The sequence below is a fragment of the Oryza glaberrima genome, chromosome 1 (genome assembly GCF_000147395.1).
Source record: "Oryza glaberrima chromosome 1, OglaRS2, whole genome shotgun sequence".
NCBI lineage: Eukaryota > Viridiplantae > Streptophyta > Magnoliopsida > Poales > Poaceae > Oryza > Oryza glaberrima.
In genome coordinates, this window is record NC_068326.1 from 12,846,070 (window position 1) to 12,863,766 (window position 17,697).

The 17,697-nt window shown below is 47.6% G+C and overlaps 2 protein-coding genes across 2 annotated transcripts; one reads left to right on the forward strand and one right to left on the reverse strand.

Annotated features, from left to right (window-relative positions):
- Positions 1-831: 831 nt before the first annotated feature.
- LOC127757264 (ervatamin-B-like) lies at positions 832-2,262 on the reverse strand. Its single transcript, XM_052282759.1, has 2 exons — positions 1,710-2,262; positions 832-1,617 (listed from the first exon to the last, which is right to left on the reverse strand). The coding sequence occupies exons 1-2, from the start codon at positions 2,200-2,202 to the stop codon at positions 1,025-1,027; spliced, it is 1,086 nt and encodes a 361-aa protein (XP_052138719.1). The 5' UTR covers positions 2,203-2,262; the 3' UTR covers positions 832-1,024.
- Positions 2,263-5,177: 2,915 nt separating this feature from the next.
- Positions 5,178-6,598, forward strand: LOC127757521 (ervatamin-B-like). The gene is made up of 2 exons (XM_052283049.1): positions 5,178-5,736; positions 5,831-6,598. Exons 1-2 carry the CDS (start codon positions 5,301-5,303, stop codon positions 6,421-6,423), a joined length of 1,029 nt encoding a protein of 342 aa, XP_052139009.1. The 5' UTR covers positions 5,178-5,300; the 3' UTR covers positions 6,424-6,598.
- Positions 6,599-17,697: the final 11,099 nt, after the last annotated feature.

Sequence of the window (17,697 nt, forward strand, 5' to 3'; positions counted from 1 at the left end):
ACTATTATATATTATTATTATGTTAGGAATTGTTTGTAAGTGAGAGGTAATAAGGAGTAAAAATAAAGATTTAAGTCAAGATTTTAATATATATGTCCAATTTATATGTCACATGATCAAACTCATTCAACTTATATATAAATTGGACTAGAAAAAAATATCCGTGCGTTGCAACGGTTGAATGCTATTTTAATCTTATTATTGTTATACGGTTTAGCAGGAAGATATTTACTATGGGAATTCACTTGGATATTTTTTTTAGAAAATTATGAGACGCAATTAGGAGTCCGACTTTCATCTCAAGTTAGCATGTGAGTTTTTTTAAAGAGATTTCTTATACGATTCCTTTTGTTTTTCCAAAAGCAAACGAACTTAAAATCCGACTCAAACACGAATCTGTATTTCCAAAAGCGAACGAACTTAAAAACCAACTCAAATACGGATGACGTACCAAAATACTGGTAAAAATATTTTCAATTTTTATAATAGTAGAGATAAAAACACTATGCAAAATCACCTTAAGGAGTTATATAAACGGTATCGTAAAGTTTAGAGGTTGAATGTACGGTTTCAAAGTTTAGGATGTTAGACACGAAATAGGGGGTTATTTAAACTTTTCCCATTATCGCATACAAATCACTTTTTCCCTTCTCAGGTACAAACCAAACTAGCAAAGCTTCAGGGCACCTAGCCAGGTAACATTTAAGAACTTCTTAAAAAACCTATATCAGACATGTAAAATTTTCAGGCCTGGTGCATGCTCAAGTCACCAACCAAACAGGTCCTTATGTAAGCATCTTCAAAGTGGTAGGATCAGCTGTAGCGAGTCTAGAATCCACTTCATTATTTAATCAAAGCGGAATGAATTTGTATTATTGATTTATTGTCTTTCATGATTGCACTCTCACAACAGGTGGTAGAAACTATCAACAGTCCATCAATCTCAGCCGTCCGAGCCTTCATCCACGGACAGATTAGACACTAGCACTGTATACTTAAGCAAAGCCGGGCACACGAACGCGGATTAAACCGTGGGGTAGAATGGGGAGGTGGCGAGGCCACAGGTGCCCTGGGGCCACCACACGTCCTTGGCCAGGTACACGTAGCCCTGCTCGCCCCAGTCGTTGCTCCACGAGTTCTTGGCGATCCAGTACTTTTCCCCGCCGAAGTTCTCGCAGTAGCCGACGATGGTGACGGCGTGGTTCACACTCCCGGGGTTGCAGGGGCCCTTGTACACGCCGCCCTTGTAGAACTGGAACTCCTGCGCGCTCGCGTCGATGTACACCGTCACCGGCTGCCTCGCCACGGCAAGCGCCAGCTGCCGCTCGTCGTTGGGCGGCACGGCGGCGAAGCCGGAGACGGACGCCGAGTGGTCGAACAGCAGCTTGCCCACGTCGCAGCTGCCCTGGACGCCCGTGTACGGGTACTTCTCCTCCGACGTGATGCCGCCGCGGGACGCCACCAGGTTGAGCGCCGTGTCGGAGTGGCCGCCGCTGCAGCCGAAGCTCCCGGTGTCGCAGTCCACCATCACCTGCTCCGACAGCGACACCAGCTCGCCGGTCTTGATCTTGTGCAGGCCCTCGATGGCCGCCGCGGACGCGAACGCCCAGCACGACGCTGCCATTGTTTCCAACCCAACCAACAAATCAGCAATGCATTAATTGGCCGGAGCTAGCAGAGACGACAGAGAGCAAGTCGATGTAGCTTACCGCAATTGCCTTGGAACTTGACGCCGGTGACGGCGCCGCTGGAGCGCCAGTCGACGCAGCACGGCTGCCAGGAGTGGGGCGAGATCGGGGTCGGCGGAGGAGAGTGGAATCCGGAGGCGTTGAACCCGGTGAACTGCTGGACGAACTCGGTGGAGGTGAGGTCGCCGAACCTGTTCATGCCGACGACGGAGTCCGTGATGGTCTGCGGCGCGAAGGCGCCAACGCCGGAGGAGAGCTGCGTCTGGCTGCGGAAGGCGCCGATGAAGTTGGTGTTGCCCTTCCACACCTGGTACCTCTTCTCCTGCTCCTCCGGGCACGAGTAGTGCTTGGCGTACTTGGCCATCCACTGCGAGAACATGAACCTCAGCTCCTTGTCGGACTTGTCGCACGACGGCGGCGGCGGCGGCTGAGGGTTCGCCGCCGCCAGTAGGACCTGCAAGAGGCAAGTGATGGACAGGAGAAGCCCAAGCAGGAGAGGCTTGGAAGAAACCATTTTGATTAATTAGATTATGTTTGTCGATCTCTTGTCTGTACTTAGTGCGTGTAGCTTATGCTTTTTCTTGTGTGGAAAACATGCTTACATAGCAAGGTTTATATAGACTTCTTGACCATGCATTGATGCTTACTAGCTAGGAGTAGTTGCCTTCTTGTGAGTTGTGACTTGAGACTTGGGAGTAGTTGTGTGTTGTGTATGCAAGAGTAGGCGAGGATGTTTGGTCAGTGCACTAAAAAAAATAAATGAATTTTATGCTAAGTTGCTACCAACTAGTGTTGTTTGGAGCAAAGGAATGAGCGTCTTTAGTTCATATGGAGTGACATTTTCCATTCATGTTTTCAGGAAATATCACAAAAGGTACAATGTCTTTGAAACTCTCATTTCAATTTTCTCCTTTCCTAGGAAGCATCCTTGTTGTGAACTTGTCATTGGCAGATTGAACACTTCCTTTTCCCTCAAAAAGATTGAACACTTCCTTCGATATTAAAATGCTTCCGAAGGATTCAACAACAACCATAAGATCCTATACCCAACATGGTCATAATTTAGCAAGCTTATGATTTTAGTCATGTAACGATTGATAAATCATTTTAGTTGAAGGATGCATGGGTCTGTTCAGCATATGGCGTGGATAAACTAGATCCCCGTATATCTTGGTTGCTGAATATTTTGTTGAAACCAAATCTTGGTTGCCGAATATAAGAATGCTTATTATTTTAGTAGTTTGCAACAAACCATGTGCTTGAGGTTGAGGGGGTTAAAAAAACTAGTGACCAAACCGTTTTCTCTCAACGGTGCACATCCTTATTTTTTAATTCTTCAATTGCATCCATGCTTGAAAAACACACGCACATCACCTATGATCAGGGCTTAATATATCGGTTTTCCTAATCCTATCCTTATCCTATCGAGGCATCGATAACATAAAAAAATGAGATATTGCTATAATTTCGGCCTGAAATAATTTGAACTCTTAAATATATTTGGTCAAATTGAAATAAATTTTGCTAAATCCAAAAAAGAAAAATTCCAAAAAAAATTGGTTGAAATAGTTTCCTATTGGGGAGATTGGGGATGACGGGGGATTGGGGCGGCGATCGATTGATCCGAAATTTCGGAATTTTTTTTTCAGAATTTTAAAACTAGCAATGATCAAGGCTAGCATTATACTTGAGGATCACTAAAGGTCCTCACGATAATTAGCAATGATCGACTTCAATGTTCTACTACACTGAAAATAATAATGTACGCGTCAATACATGACAGCATGGCCTGTGTGTAAAGTTCTGTCTGTGCAAGTGTACAATTAGAACTTCTTCAGCTCCATAGATTGCCACTGGAGTGTTTTTGTGTAAAGGCATTTTCATTTGGTAATTTGTTAGGTAATTAAGCTTTTTTTTTTTTGCAATACAGAGCGAGACATCACAACAACCAGTACTGTTGTTAGGTACTAATAACTACCAGTGACTAGTGGAATTTGAGAACTATTTTCCTGACCTGACAAACATCTCGCTAGCTGGCTCGAACGATGTTGTGCAAGTCATTTGCACTGACAGTGTGTAGGCGAGACTGAGACCGAACCTTTCAAACCAAAGAGAGCGAATATATAGTTCAGAGAATTTGTGTCAGACTTTTCCATCACTATATATCTAATTAATTTCAAACCTACTCAATCGCGGTCCTAAGTACACGCTGTACATAGTGCGTAAGATTGTACTTTGTGTACCATTATCGTATTGCTACTTGCAGTACTATGATTAACTAATTTTCCCTTAAATTTCTGTTATCTTGTACCCATCACCGATCAACTAGGCGAAAATAATGATCATATCAATTTGATTCCCTATTGGATGATGACTAAATCTGCGACAAAATCGATCGACCGCGTAAATGCATCGATCCGTCTACTGATCATGCATACTGTGTCAAACCAGCTGCTTGCCAGTGGGTATCCAACTCCAGTGGGATTCGCACAATTAATTGTTGTCGTCAACGTCGATACAGTAGTTGCCAACCAATTAAAATTGCTAGACATCATATGGAGCGTGCAGCTTGTAATTAATCAGATTAACGGTTTAAACACTAATTGCATTGTTTGCTGGCTACCGAGTACCGATCGATTGGTGATTTGGAAGCTGAAACCATACTAAATAAGAATATATGCATGCATATGCCAGCCCTTATCCGAGAGAGACCCAATGTACGACGATTTTTTGAACGAATTGGTCGCGTGCGTTTTCACCAACTACCTGCCCGACTGATCGTCATCTGATCGACTAAGTAATTAATACTACTCCATATGCCACGGTGTTTACGTAAGCAGACTGTGCTTATACTCGATCCCAACATTTAGCGTGGGGAAGTATCAAACGTTGCGTAGTGGTGTGCAATTTTCATTTATTTGACAATATACAAATCATATAAAATTCATTAATTTATGTATTTTGTTTACATGCAAATTGCCGGAAAGGCGAAAAGCATATGCAGTGTGCACCGTGACAGTATAGCTTGGTCGTCAGAAACGATCAAACGACGAAGAAAAACCGTGGATTGTTTCATGAATCATTATCGGAAGAGCATTATTCCGGCTGAACATGTCAAGGGGAAATCATGGTCGTTGGAACGTGCATGTCAAATGATTTGTTTGTGAACTGTTGTCAAGATTAATCAGTACTAAACTGAACATCACGGTGGGCTCTAAACAGTCAAGTCAGAATGAAACTAACTCATTCCATGCATGATGTGCAAGTAGATTAATTAATACTCCTAATATGTTTCCTGCAACAACTACTGATCGATTGATGCAGTTTTGTAAACAATTATCAGAGGATCGATGAAACAGCTATCAACTGCTATTACAATCACTCACTTGGTCCATCTCCTAACCTACTCTGCTACTCATTGCTATTACTAGTAAGACAAACCCCTCTGCTAGGTGCTAGCTAAGCTTATATAAAGCCTGGGATCTTCCACAACACTTCATCACAATCTCGACATCTAGCAGCATCCAGTCTAAACACTAAAAAGATCAAAGTATCAAACTTGACAAAGAGAAAACAATATTGTGTTGCAGCTTAGAACTGACAACACTTGAGATGATGGCGCCTTCGCGTCCGATGACTAGCATAGTACTGCTTGTGTGCACGTTGATGGCTTTGCAGGCAATGGCGGCGAGCGCCTACTACAACAACGGCAGCGATGACGGCGTGACGATGCAGATGTTCGAGGAGTGGATGGCCAAGTTCGGCAAGACGTACAAGTGCCACGGCGAGAAGGAGCACCGCTTCGGCATCTTCCGCGACAACGTCCACTTCATCCGCGGCTACAAGCCGCAGGTCACGTACGACTCCGCCGTGGGGATCAACCAGTTCGCCGACCTCACCAACGACGAGTTCGTCGCCACCTACACCGGCGCCAAGCCGCCGCACCCCAAGGAGGCGCCCCACCCCGTCGACCCCATCTGGACGCCCTGCTGCATCGACTGGAGGTTCAGGGGCGCCGTCACCGGCGTCAAGGACCAAGGCGCCTGCGGTAAGTAGCTCGCCGTCGCCGGCAACCCACTGTATATATATGGCGCTAGCTATCTGTTGCTCACCGTCACGCACTCACGGAAGGATGCATGCAGGATCTTGCTGGGCGTTCGCGGCGGTGGCGGCGATCGAGGGGCTGACGAAGATCAGGACGGGGCAGCTGACGCCGCTGTCGGAGCAGGAGCTGGTGGACTGCGACACCAACAGCAACGGGTGCGGCGGCGGGCACACGGACCGGGCGTTCGAGCTGGTGGCGTCCAAGGGCGGCATCACGGCGGAGAGCGACTACCGGTACGAGGGGTTCCAGGGGAAGTGCCGCGTGGACGACATGCTGTTCAACCACGCGGCGAGCATCGGCGGGTACCGCGCCGTGCCGCCCAACGACGAGCGGCAGCTGGCGACGGCGGTGGCGAGGCAGCCGGTGACGGTGTACATCGACGCGAGCGGGCCGGCGTTCCAGTTCTACAAGTCCGGGGTGTTCCCGGGGCCGTGCGGGGCGTCGTCCAACCACGCGGTGACGCTGGTGGGTTACTGCCAGGACGGCGCGTCGGGGAAGAAGTACTGGCTGGCCAAGAACTCGTGGGGAAAGACGTGGGGGCAGCAGGGCTACATCCTGCTGGAGAAGGACGTCCTGCAGCCGTATGGCACCTGCGGTCTCGCTGTCTCACCGTTCTACCCCACCGTCTAGCTGGCCATATCATATCGATCGCAGCCGCATGCCGGCCGTCGTCATCATCCACTTCTTCAACTTCTTTTTCCTTGCCGTTAATTACAAGTTGGAATAAGAAATAATGATCGAGTAGCGTTTGCGAAATTAACTAATGAAATGAGTGAATGGTCCGTCCTGTTTGTTCGATGTTCAATGCGCTTGATTTCCCTTGAAAAGTACACATGACAATGACATACGTACAGGTGGTTAATGTACGTACCGTCTCATTTTGAGGTCCAGAAAACCGAAGGTACAGTTATGTTTCTTTCAACGGTTTGTCGTCGCCCCATGTTCGCGTCCGTTGCGCCGCGCGCATGCATGCACCCCCATCCCACGGAATCGGATCCTCTGACTTCAGCCTTCCCTCACGTTACTCTGCAGTCATCCTAATCTACCGTCCAGCAGCAATCCAACAACTCAGCTCGCAGATGCCTCGCGTGGTGCTCCTTGCCCGGCGCTGGCTCGGCTCACTCACGTTTTTTTTTGACAGAACTCGCTCGTGGCTCCTGCATGATGGCTCGCTTCCTCTTCCCCTATCCTCTTCTCCTGCTTACTGCTCGCTGCGTCCGTGACGGCGGAGGCGGCGGTGGCGGGCGCACGGATCCGATTCCTTTACGGCGGCGGGCGAGCTCCCACGGGCGAGCAGGGATCGGGCAGCGGCTGGAACGAGGGAGGGCGGAGCGGCACGCAGCAGGTCGGGGGTTGAAGGCGAGGTTGGGCGGCGGCTCCATCGGCGGCGGGCGGGCTCCCGCGGGCAAGCAAGGCTAGGGCAGCGGTTGCAGCGAGGGAGGAAGGAGGCGGCGGCGCAGCTGCACAGGCTCAGGTGCCTCGTGGCCGCGGTGGCCGACGCGCTCGCCAAGCTCAGGACGCCAACCTCTTGCCCTGTTTGCAGCAATGTACTGCTTACTGAATCATTTCAGATTGATTGCCTACGTTTGTTGCTTCTACTTGTGACCTGTAGTTTTCTCTGATTCAAACTATATGACTGCACTCATATTTTTGTGTCTTTCTCAATCACAGGAAATGTACTGCACTCATTTTTTTGACTTCCACCGAAGAAATGTTGCAAGAATCCTAAATTGATCAAAAGATTCAGAACTATCCCAACTTCGCAAAATTCATCGACGGAATGGTAAACAAGGGACAGACTTTTGTTACAGATGATTCTGGACAAGATGGTGTCATGGATCAGCAGCTTCAAGCAAGGAGGGGCAGCTGACTTCAGACATTGTAGAATTCTAGTTCTGCTTTGGCTAGCTGTTCACGTTTTATGTTATGACTGCACCATGATTGTAACACTAGCGTTTCCAGCTTCATTTCATTTTTCTTTTTCGTTTGAACCTGTATACAGATTGACATTGTGTTGTAAATTTTCTTGGAATTGAATAAAAAGTAATGCTGATTGTTGCAAGTTCATAGATGCACAAAATGATCTGTTGTTTAGAGATGCAATTCCCAGTGCCGGGCGCAGCTCTCGCCGTTCGCGCGTCCTGCTGTCTCCCCAAAACAGCGAGCAAGCCGAGCCTTGGGCAGGAGAGCCGAGCCAGCACCGAGCAGGGAGCACCACGCGAGGCATCTGCGAGCTGAGTCGTTGGATTGCTGCTAGACGGTAGATCAGAGTGACTGCAGAGTAACGTCAGGGAAGACCGAAGTTAGAGGATCCGATTCCCAACCGACGGTGCCACAGACGACCACCACCACGGCGCACGCATGTTTTATGAGAGGAATTTTAAACTCTCAAGGATTATCTGCTCATTGTTTACGTGTCACCCAAATAATTATAAAATAAATTTAATATATATATATATATATATATTAATTAGTATGTGATATACATGTAAGTTAAAATTCAACTATTATAGATCTAAAATAAATAAATTAAATTATGGCTAATTAACGTATATTGGTAGTTAAATTTGATTTTTTTCATTGTGACATATAGAAGTTAAATTTGGTTTTAAATGTTTATTAAGTGATATATCACATGTTAATACATCTTATTAAAAAAATTTCATAATCATTTGAGTGACATGCAAATAACGAGTGGATATCCCCTCAAAAGTTTAGAATAGTTTTGTAACGCCCCGACATTCATTAGCCATTAACACAACTAACTCACACCAGGGTGTTATACATTACCTGTGATATAGTACCAATTCTAGGATACACTAGCTGGTACACAAGAATAAATGTGGAATCAAAGTAAACTGCTTGATTATATCACTGGGTAGTAGTCCTTACATAAATTGCCATCATGGACAGGTCCATAGATGAGCAACACAACATTAAAGAAAACCATAAAAACGACGGTGCAGAAGTGAACAGCGCGGAGAACTAAGCGACTATGCACTAGGCAAAGAACCTAGGAAACTAACTTATTCCACAGGCGAGGCTTAGGGCTAGGCACGAAACATCTAGAAGACATCATACTCGGCTTGCTCCTGGAGATACTCCTCGGCAGTCGGGTCGACGTCTTCATCTTCATACTCTATATATTATTATAAGGGGCAAGGGTGAGTACTTAACGTACTCAGCAAGCCAGGGGAAAGAATGACATGTTTGGCTTTAAACAAGGAGGGTAAGGTTTTATTTGCGAAAGCTGCCTTTTTGGCAAAGTGGTTTATTTCACAAAACTCCTACTGAGTGAGTCAAGTTTTAGTTGTCGGGAGGAGGCTCACGCCTCGACCCATTCCACAAGTTGCTTTGCAACAACTTGTCACGATTAACGAACAACAATTAATTTGTTTCCTCTATTAGCTTCTTCTCACAACACATAGTCCACACAGATATCTCAGCACAACAATGCCATCATCATGGCCCTAACCACACAGACCCGTTCCTAACCACCCAGGTTAGCCGTCTGCCACACAAGCGGTCTCTGGCAACGTTACCCTTCCCAATAATCACTTCTTCACAAACATTTTTCAAACAAATCTGCGCTATGAGAAACACCTTACACTCGCCCTTGACCGTGGGCACGGCTGTTCGAACAGTTCATTGATCTCTGCAGAGGTTGCACGCTTTACCCACACGACACGAAACTGACATCGTTTACCCGTCGGCAACGAAAGTTCGTGATAAGGCCTTTCCAAGGCTAACCCATGAAAATCGCATGTCACCTAGTTGGGCTAAGATCCATAGCCGAGTATCAGGCAATGACAGCCGTCATCCACTCAGGAAATACCGAGGATGCCTCCTACTCCTACCGGTACACGCCACAATAGAGGCAAAAAGACACCCATGATGGGCAAAAATGTGTAACACTTCGTCTGCTCATCCTCAGCATTCCACAACCATTGGCACACCAACTCCCATGTGATAACAATTTACTTAGCCAGAGGCATCCCATAAATACCCGTGTGGTCGCACTGTAACGTGTTTGGATGGATTTCCCAAAGGAATCGGTCCTTAACGGTAATATGTAGCCAAACCACAAAGGCATGACTCCGCATCATCACTACTTTCACAACACATTTTATTTCACAACTCCTCGGTACAACATACCGGATTTTTAAACATGTATGTGGAATAACCCAAGTTTCCCACACGGCAACAACGTAAGCATGGCTAAGCGGAACTACCTCGGTAATCGTGTAACGATACCGGCGTAAATATTTGTGGAGCTATCAAATGTATGGAACATCAACCTATGTAATATAAGTGCAACTACTTGGTTAGTCCGTCGGTCGTATAAACGATCCGAGGCTTAAACATGTTATTCGTGTATACTAAGCAATGCATTTTTCAAACAACATATCATTGCAAATATAGGGGCAATGTGATCAAAGAGGCTTGCCTTGCACAGGGTTGGGGACTTCTCCCTTGAAAGCGGCGTCCGGAGCTTCCTCGTACTCGGGCTCTAAACGCGAAAAGCGAAACTAATTGAGAAAAGGCAATAAAACTAGCTCAAATCAGAGAAACAATGGTACCACTGTGTAGATCTCAATTTAGAAAAAAATAGGAACTTGAACGGGGTCAATCGGAGTTACGGTTGATTTTCTATGGATTTTCAAAGGATAAAAGATTTTTTGGGATTTTATTCATTGGACGGCAAGGGAATATTCCGTTGGAATATTCCGCTAGACTAACAGCAAAGGGAGGCGGCCCACCTGTCAGCTATGCATGGAAGGAAAAAGGGGCTGGGGCCCGGCTGTCAGTGGTTGAGGAGGGAGTCTTCTTCCTCCTCTCGCCTACTCGACTCAGCCTGGGTGCAGGACAACGACGCGCCGCGGTGACGGGATGCGGCGAGGCGACCGGCAGTCGAGGGAGGTGGCGGCGGACCCCGGCGAGTCTCCGCCGGCGACGGCGGCGCTGGAAGACTTGGCTCAGCTCGGCTTCTTCTTCCTCCTCGCTCTGCTTCGGCCGGCTTGGTGCAGCACGACGACGCGCCGCGGCGACGGGACGCGGCGAGGCGACCGGCGGCCGAGGAAGGCGGTGGCGGCTCCCGGCGGAGCTCCGCCGGCGACGGCGGCGCTAGAAGGTGGAGCACGGCGGCTCTGGCTGACGGCAATAGAGAGCAAAACGAGAGAGTGGAAGAGGAGAGAGAGAAGAGATTGATGGCGATGGTGTGAAGGAATTAGAGCTCGGGTTTGCCTCCTTTTATAAGCGGGCGACACGGTGTCGATCTGGCGGTCTAGACGCGGAGCTCCGGGGGTAGCTGGCTAGCGACTAGGGTGGGATTCCCAGGTGGAGAGGACGGCGACGCGACGGAGTGGTGTCACGCACCGGTGGCGACGTGATGTGAAGCGACGCACAAGACCGAGGATGGACGGCGACGGTGATGGCGCGACGCGATGCGATACGACGCACGGAGAGCAGGTTTGGTAGCGATGCAACATGGATGACGCACGGCCGACGGCGGCTATGGCCGGGAATCGAGCGGTAGGGCTTAGGGATGGCAATTTTACCCACGGGTCTGGGTCTCCGCGGATACCCTACCCGATGGGCACGGGCATGGGTATAAAGTTTTGTCCATGGGCACGCCCGCCCGAAACCCAAAAGTTTAGTGGGCAAGAACTGGGTAGCAAATTTTACCCGTGGATAATCCTTGCCCGACCCGATATAAGTATTAGTATTGATTCTTGGGCCATCTCTTTATTTTCATTCTCCTTCATATTAGCCCATTTGGCCCATTACATATATACAACCAACTAACAACCAAACCCTAACCTAATATCCCCATTCCCAGATCCCCTTCAACTTCAAGGCGACGGCGGCTGGCGGCTGGCGCCTGGGTGACAACTCCGGGCGGCGGCGACTCAAGGCGATGGCGGTGGTTCTAAGGGCGACGACGGCGGCTCTAAGGGCAACGGCGGCGGCGGCGGCTCTGAGGGCGACGACGGCTGCTCAAGGCGACAGCGGCGGCTTGGAGGACTCCACGTCGTCACACGGAGGCCGCCGTCGAGCTCCGCCTCCTCGCCTCCTCCGCTTCCTCGTCACCGCCGGCCTCCTCCTCCACCATCGCTCTGCCTCCTTGCTCCCTCTACTTCACGGGCGGCGCGGGTGGTCTGCGGCCAGCGACGCGGCTGCACATGGGTGGCGGCCGGCGGCGCGGCGGTGGTTGGCGACGCAGCGGCGCAAGCTGGATTCCCATCGGGCATGCCCGTGCCCGACGGGCATGGGCACGGGCATGGGATTTTGCCCGATAGGCTTTGCGGGCGTGGGTCGGGCATGGGCACGTGGGTCTCGGGCCGGGCATGGTTTTGCTCTGCCTGTGCCCGACCCGACCCATTGCCATCCCTAGTAGGGCTAGGGAACGACGGTGGCGATGGAACGCGAGAGAGAGGGAGAGATGCAGCCGCGGCTTAGCGGATAAGCTCCTCCGTGTCAAAGTAAACGAGAACGGATAAGCAAAGACGATCGAATAAGAGGATGACTCGGCCTAGGGTTAGGGGTGACGAAGGGTAAGGTGGCGGCCGTTATTGGTTGGCGTTGACGCGACGGGCGATGGGACGGCGACGCAATGGATGGAGTGGACGGCGATGGGATGGGGGTGACGCGGGTCGACGTGGCTCCGTGTCTCCCGGAGAGAAACCGGAGCGAGGTCGGGCTTGGCGCGACGCGGCTTCAGTTTTGGTGCAGCGCGAGCATTGGCTTGGTGCGGAGGTGGTCTCGGCACGACGCACAGTGCACGGGAGGGTGGCTCGGTGCAATGCGGCTCGGGCACGAGGCAAAAGTGGTGCGACGCTAGGTGAACATTTCGTCGAACATCTGGCGTGCGTGAGCTGGCTGGCCTGAGGAAGGATATAAACAGTAGTGGGCCGAGTTGGGCCGGCTTGCTCGGGGAGCTGAAGAGAGGAGGGATGGAGGGGAGTTGGGCCTGGGAGAGAAAAGAGAGAAGGAGGCCCAATTCGAACAGTGAGCTTTCACAATTTTCAAGAGATTTGTAGAGTTTGAATTTTGAGGAGATTTCAATGGATTTGAATTTGAATTGGACCTAGGGTATCACATGTATTTGAAGGAAATTTCTAGGAGAGGATTGAGATCTAATTTGGCACAAAAACAATAAGATCCAAATTTAACTCCAAATTTTAAATGACAAGATTTTAAATAAAAGCACATAAAAATATGGGTGCTACAAACCTACCCCCCTTAAAAGAATCTCGTCCCAAGATTCCTCGACTACGCGAACAACTCCGGGTGCTCAGCTCGAAGGTGATCCTCTTGTTCCCAAGTAGCTTCCTCTTCTGAATGATTACTCCACTGAACCTTGAAAAACTTGATTGTCTTTCGTCTAGTGCATCGTTCCTTTTCGTCCAAAATCTGAATTGGTCGTTCCTCGCAGGTCAGATTTTCTTGCACATTTATTATCTCTAGTGGAACTTACTCTTCTGGCACACGAAGACATTTCTTCAACTGAGACACATGAAACACGTTGTGCACACCGGCGAGTTCTGCAGGTAACTCTAATTGATAGGCAACTTCTCCACGACGTGCAGAAATAGGATAGGGTCCGATAAAACGTGGTGCTAACTTTCCTGCCATTCCAAATCTTTTCATTCCACGTAGAGGCGACACTCGTAGATATACATGATCTCCAACTATAAACTCCAAAACTCTTCGACGATTGTCTGCATAATTTTTCTGTCTTGACTGAGCTACTCTCAAACGTTCTTTGATTACTTTCACTTGTTCTTCTGCTTCCTTCAGAATATCTGGCCCAAAAATTTTCTTTTCTCCGACGTCCGTCCAATAGAGCAGAGTTCGACACTTACGTCCATACAAAGCTTCATTCGGGGCCATCTGTATGCTTGCTTGATAGCTGTTGTTATAGGAGAATTCTGCATAGGGTAGGCATAAATCTCAAGTACCGGCAAAATCCAATGCACAAGCTCTTAACATGTCTTCCAGAATCTGATTCACTCTTTCTGTCTGTCCATCAGTCTGAGGGTGGTAAGCTGTACTGAAGTTGAGATTGGTGCCCATGGCTTCATATAACTTCTTCCAGAAATGGGAGGTGAATTGGGTACCTCTATCTGACACTATGTTCTTTGGGACACCATGTCGGCAAATCACATTTGTCATATACAACTCTGCTAATTTCTTGCCAGAATATGTAGTCTTTACAGGAATAAAGTGGGCAACCTTAGTTAGTCGATCCACGATTACCCAAATGGAATCATAACCCGAAGATGTCTTTGGAAATCCTGTTATGAAGTCCATTCCTATTTCTTCCCACTTCCATTCCGGAATCTGCAATGGTTGTAGTAACCCTGCTAGCTTCTGATGTTCAGCTTTTGCTCGTTGACATATATCACAAAGGGCGACATACTCGGCAATATCTTGCTTCATTCCGGACCACCAAAAATGACTCTTGATATCCTGGTACATCTTGGTACTTCCTGGATGGATAGAATAAGCAGACTCATGAGCTTCTTGAAGTATCAAATTTCTTATCTCCTTTTTGTTGGGCACGCAAATACGCTTTCCAAACCAAACAATTCCTCTGTCATCCACGGAGTATTCTGAGGCTTTTTCTTTCTTTATTAATTCCTTGATATTCATAATTTCTTCATCGCCTTCTTGGGCTTCACGGATTTGATCCTCTAGAGTTGGTTGAACCACTAGGGTGGCTAAAGTTCCTGGCTTAACCATGTTTATTCTTAGCTTTTTCCAATTTTTTACACAACTCTGGATGATGGGGTGAGGTCACAAGAGCATTACAGTGCACCTTCCAACTTAGGGCATCTGCAACGACGTTTGCCTTTTCGGGATGATAATGTATTCCAACGTCATAATCCTTGATTAACTCAAGCCATCTTCTTGGTCTAAGGTTGAGCTCCGTCTGAGTAAAGATATACTTTAGACTCTTATGATCAGTGTACACTTCAAATCTGTTACCAATCAAGTAATGTCTCCATATCTTGAGGGCATGAACAACTGCAGCTAATTCGAGATCATGGGTGGGGTAATTCATTTCATGCGGCCTTAACTGCCGTGAGGCATATGCAACAACTTTTCCTTCTTGCATAAGCACACTTCCTAAACTTTGTATGGATGCATCACAATAAACTTCGAAATCTTTTCTTATGTCGGGAAGGATTAGAACTGGGGAAGTTGTTAGTCTTTTCTTTAGTTCTTGAAAACTCTTTTCACATGATTCTGTCCAATCAAATTTCTTTTCCTTCTTTAGCAGTTCTGTCATGGGTTTGGCGATTTTTGAGAATCCCTCGATAAATCTTCCATAGTATCTTGCTAAACCAAGAAAACTTCTGATCTCGGTAACTGTGGTCGGAGACTTCCATGAGAGTACATCTCTTACTTTTCCTGGATCCACTTCTACTCCACGAGATGAAATGACATGGCCTAGGAACTCGACTCGGTCAAGCCAAAATTCACACTTGGAATATTTTGCATACAACTGATGTTCTCTTAACTTTGCCAATACCAACCGCAAATGTTCTGCATGCGTTTCCTCGTCTTTTGAATAGATAAGAATGTCATCTATGAACACTACGACAAACTTGTCGAGGTACTCCATAAACACTTTGTTCATGAGATTCATAAAGAAGGCTGGAGCATTTGTGAGTCAAAAGGACATGACTGTATACTCATATAATCCATATCGAGTTGAAAAGGCTGTCTTCGGTATGTCTTCAGGTCTGATCTTCAACTGGTGATATCCTGACCTTAAATCAATTTTAGAGAAGACTGAGGCTCCTTGCAATTGGTCAAATAGGTCATCAATCCGAGGTAACGGATACTTGTTCTTGATAGTTGTTTCGTTTAAGGCTCTATAATCCACACTCATTCTCTTTGTTTTATCCTTCTTTTCAACTAGGAGCACTGGAGCTCCCCATGGTGACGTACTGGGTCAAACAAAACCACTTGCTTCCAATTCCTCGATCTGTCTTTTAACTTCAGCCAATTCATTAGCTGCCATTCTATAGGGTCTCTTAGCTATTGGAGCTGTACCGGGTGCAAGTTCTATGGAGAACTCTATCTCTCTATCTGGTGGCATTCTAGGTAATTCATCTGGGAAGACATCTGGATATTCATTGACTACAGGCACTTCTTCCAAAGGGATGGCTTTAATGCTATTCAGCATGGGCTGATCTCTATGGTTCTTAGACGGAGTAAACTTTACTTCATTTCCAGTTGGTCCACACAGTGATAGTCCTTGTGGCACAATTTATCTGACCCTTATACTTAGCTAACCAATCCATGCCTAGAATCAAGTCCAAACCATGCGACTCTAGGATAATGGGAGTAGCCATAAAGTTAACCCCTTCTATAACTAGGTTAACCTTTGGGCATGCTAGATCAGATCTAGTCTCCTTTCCAGGGGAGTGAATGATTATAGGTACCCTTAGAACCTAAGTATCCAAACCATGTTGTTCAACAAAAGCTCGAGAAATGAAAGTATGCGAAGCTCCCGAATCAAATAAGACAACAGCAGGTACATTATTAACAAGGAACGTACCTATCACAACATCTGAAGCTTCCCAAGCTGATTCTGCCTGAACGTGGTTGACGCGGCCTCGTCCGAAGGTTGGAGTAGTACGAGAGGCCTGACCACTAGCCTGGGTAGTGGTTCTCACTTGTCCTGATGCAGGTGCTCTGGCAGTACTGATGTTAGAGGCTCCTGAAACAACGGGGCCTTTCTTCTGGGGGCATTCCCTAGCAAAGTGTCCAACTTCTCCACAGCGGAAACACCCATTTCCTGCTGTATTCTGGGGATTCCTTGGCTAAGTGTTGAAAGTGGTTGGGTTACTTCCTCCTGTGTTGCCACTATAGGCTCTTGGCGGCGCTGGGGCAGTTGAGCGAGGAGGAACTGAGCGAGTAGGGAATCCACAATTCTGTTTTGGGGCTGGCTGGCGAAACTGAGGCGATGAGTTGGTCCTAGGGCGCGGACCACCATGAGACTGGAATCCGGTCTGAGCCATCTTGCGCTTACGAAAGATCTCCACTTCCTTCCTAGTATCTTCGACTATTAAAGCCCTATTAACCATGTCCTGGAATGTGGGGAAAACATGAGCAACAAGTTGCAGCTTAATTCCCACATTCATTCCTTTCAGGAACTTTCTGATCTTCTTCTTGTCAATATCTACTTCATCTGTGGCATAACGGGCCAAGTGGTTGAACTTGCTAAGGTACTCGTTGATGCTAGAGTTTCCTTGCTTGAGATTGTTGAATTCTTCCCTCTTGATATCATAGATACTCTCTGGCACATAAGCAGCTCTAAAAGCTTCCGCAAATTCTACCCAAACAATGTTAGCGGCATCTCGGTGAGCGACACAATAATTCTCCCACCAGTTGGCGGCGGGTCTGTCACGACCGGAAATAACCCAACGGGCGTTCCTTACGTGCGTGTATTGTTCCTTGTCCCAGGAGGCAAGGTACACCAGAAGTTGATACAATTCAGAGTTTAATAAGCGGAAGCGTAAGTAGTTAATTATTACATGGGCAGTGACGGCCCAGCACACTCAAAGACAACGAAAAACAGCGGAAGACTAAGGCGACGACCACAGGCACTTGACGGCAGGCACGAGCTAGACACCAAAGCCTTCATCATCCAGGGGCTCCTCTTCTAGGTTTGGGAAAAATTGAGCAAGACTGAGTACAACCATCGTACTCAACAAGACACACCCACAAGTGCAGCATAAATGCAAAGGAGTACAATGGAGTTATAGTATAGGGGTTAGGTTTTGCAATAAACAGCATTTAAAAGACCCTTAGTTGCTCAAAGCTAAATTTAAAACACGATCCTAGAACTATTTAATATTATTAAACAAGGCCGTGAACCCACACGAG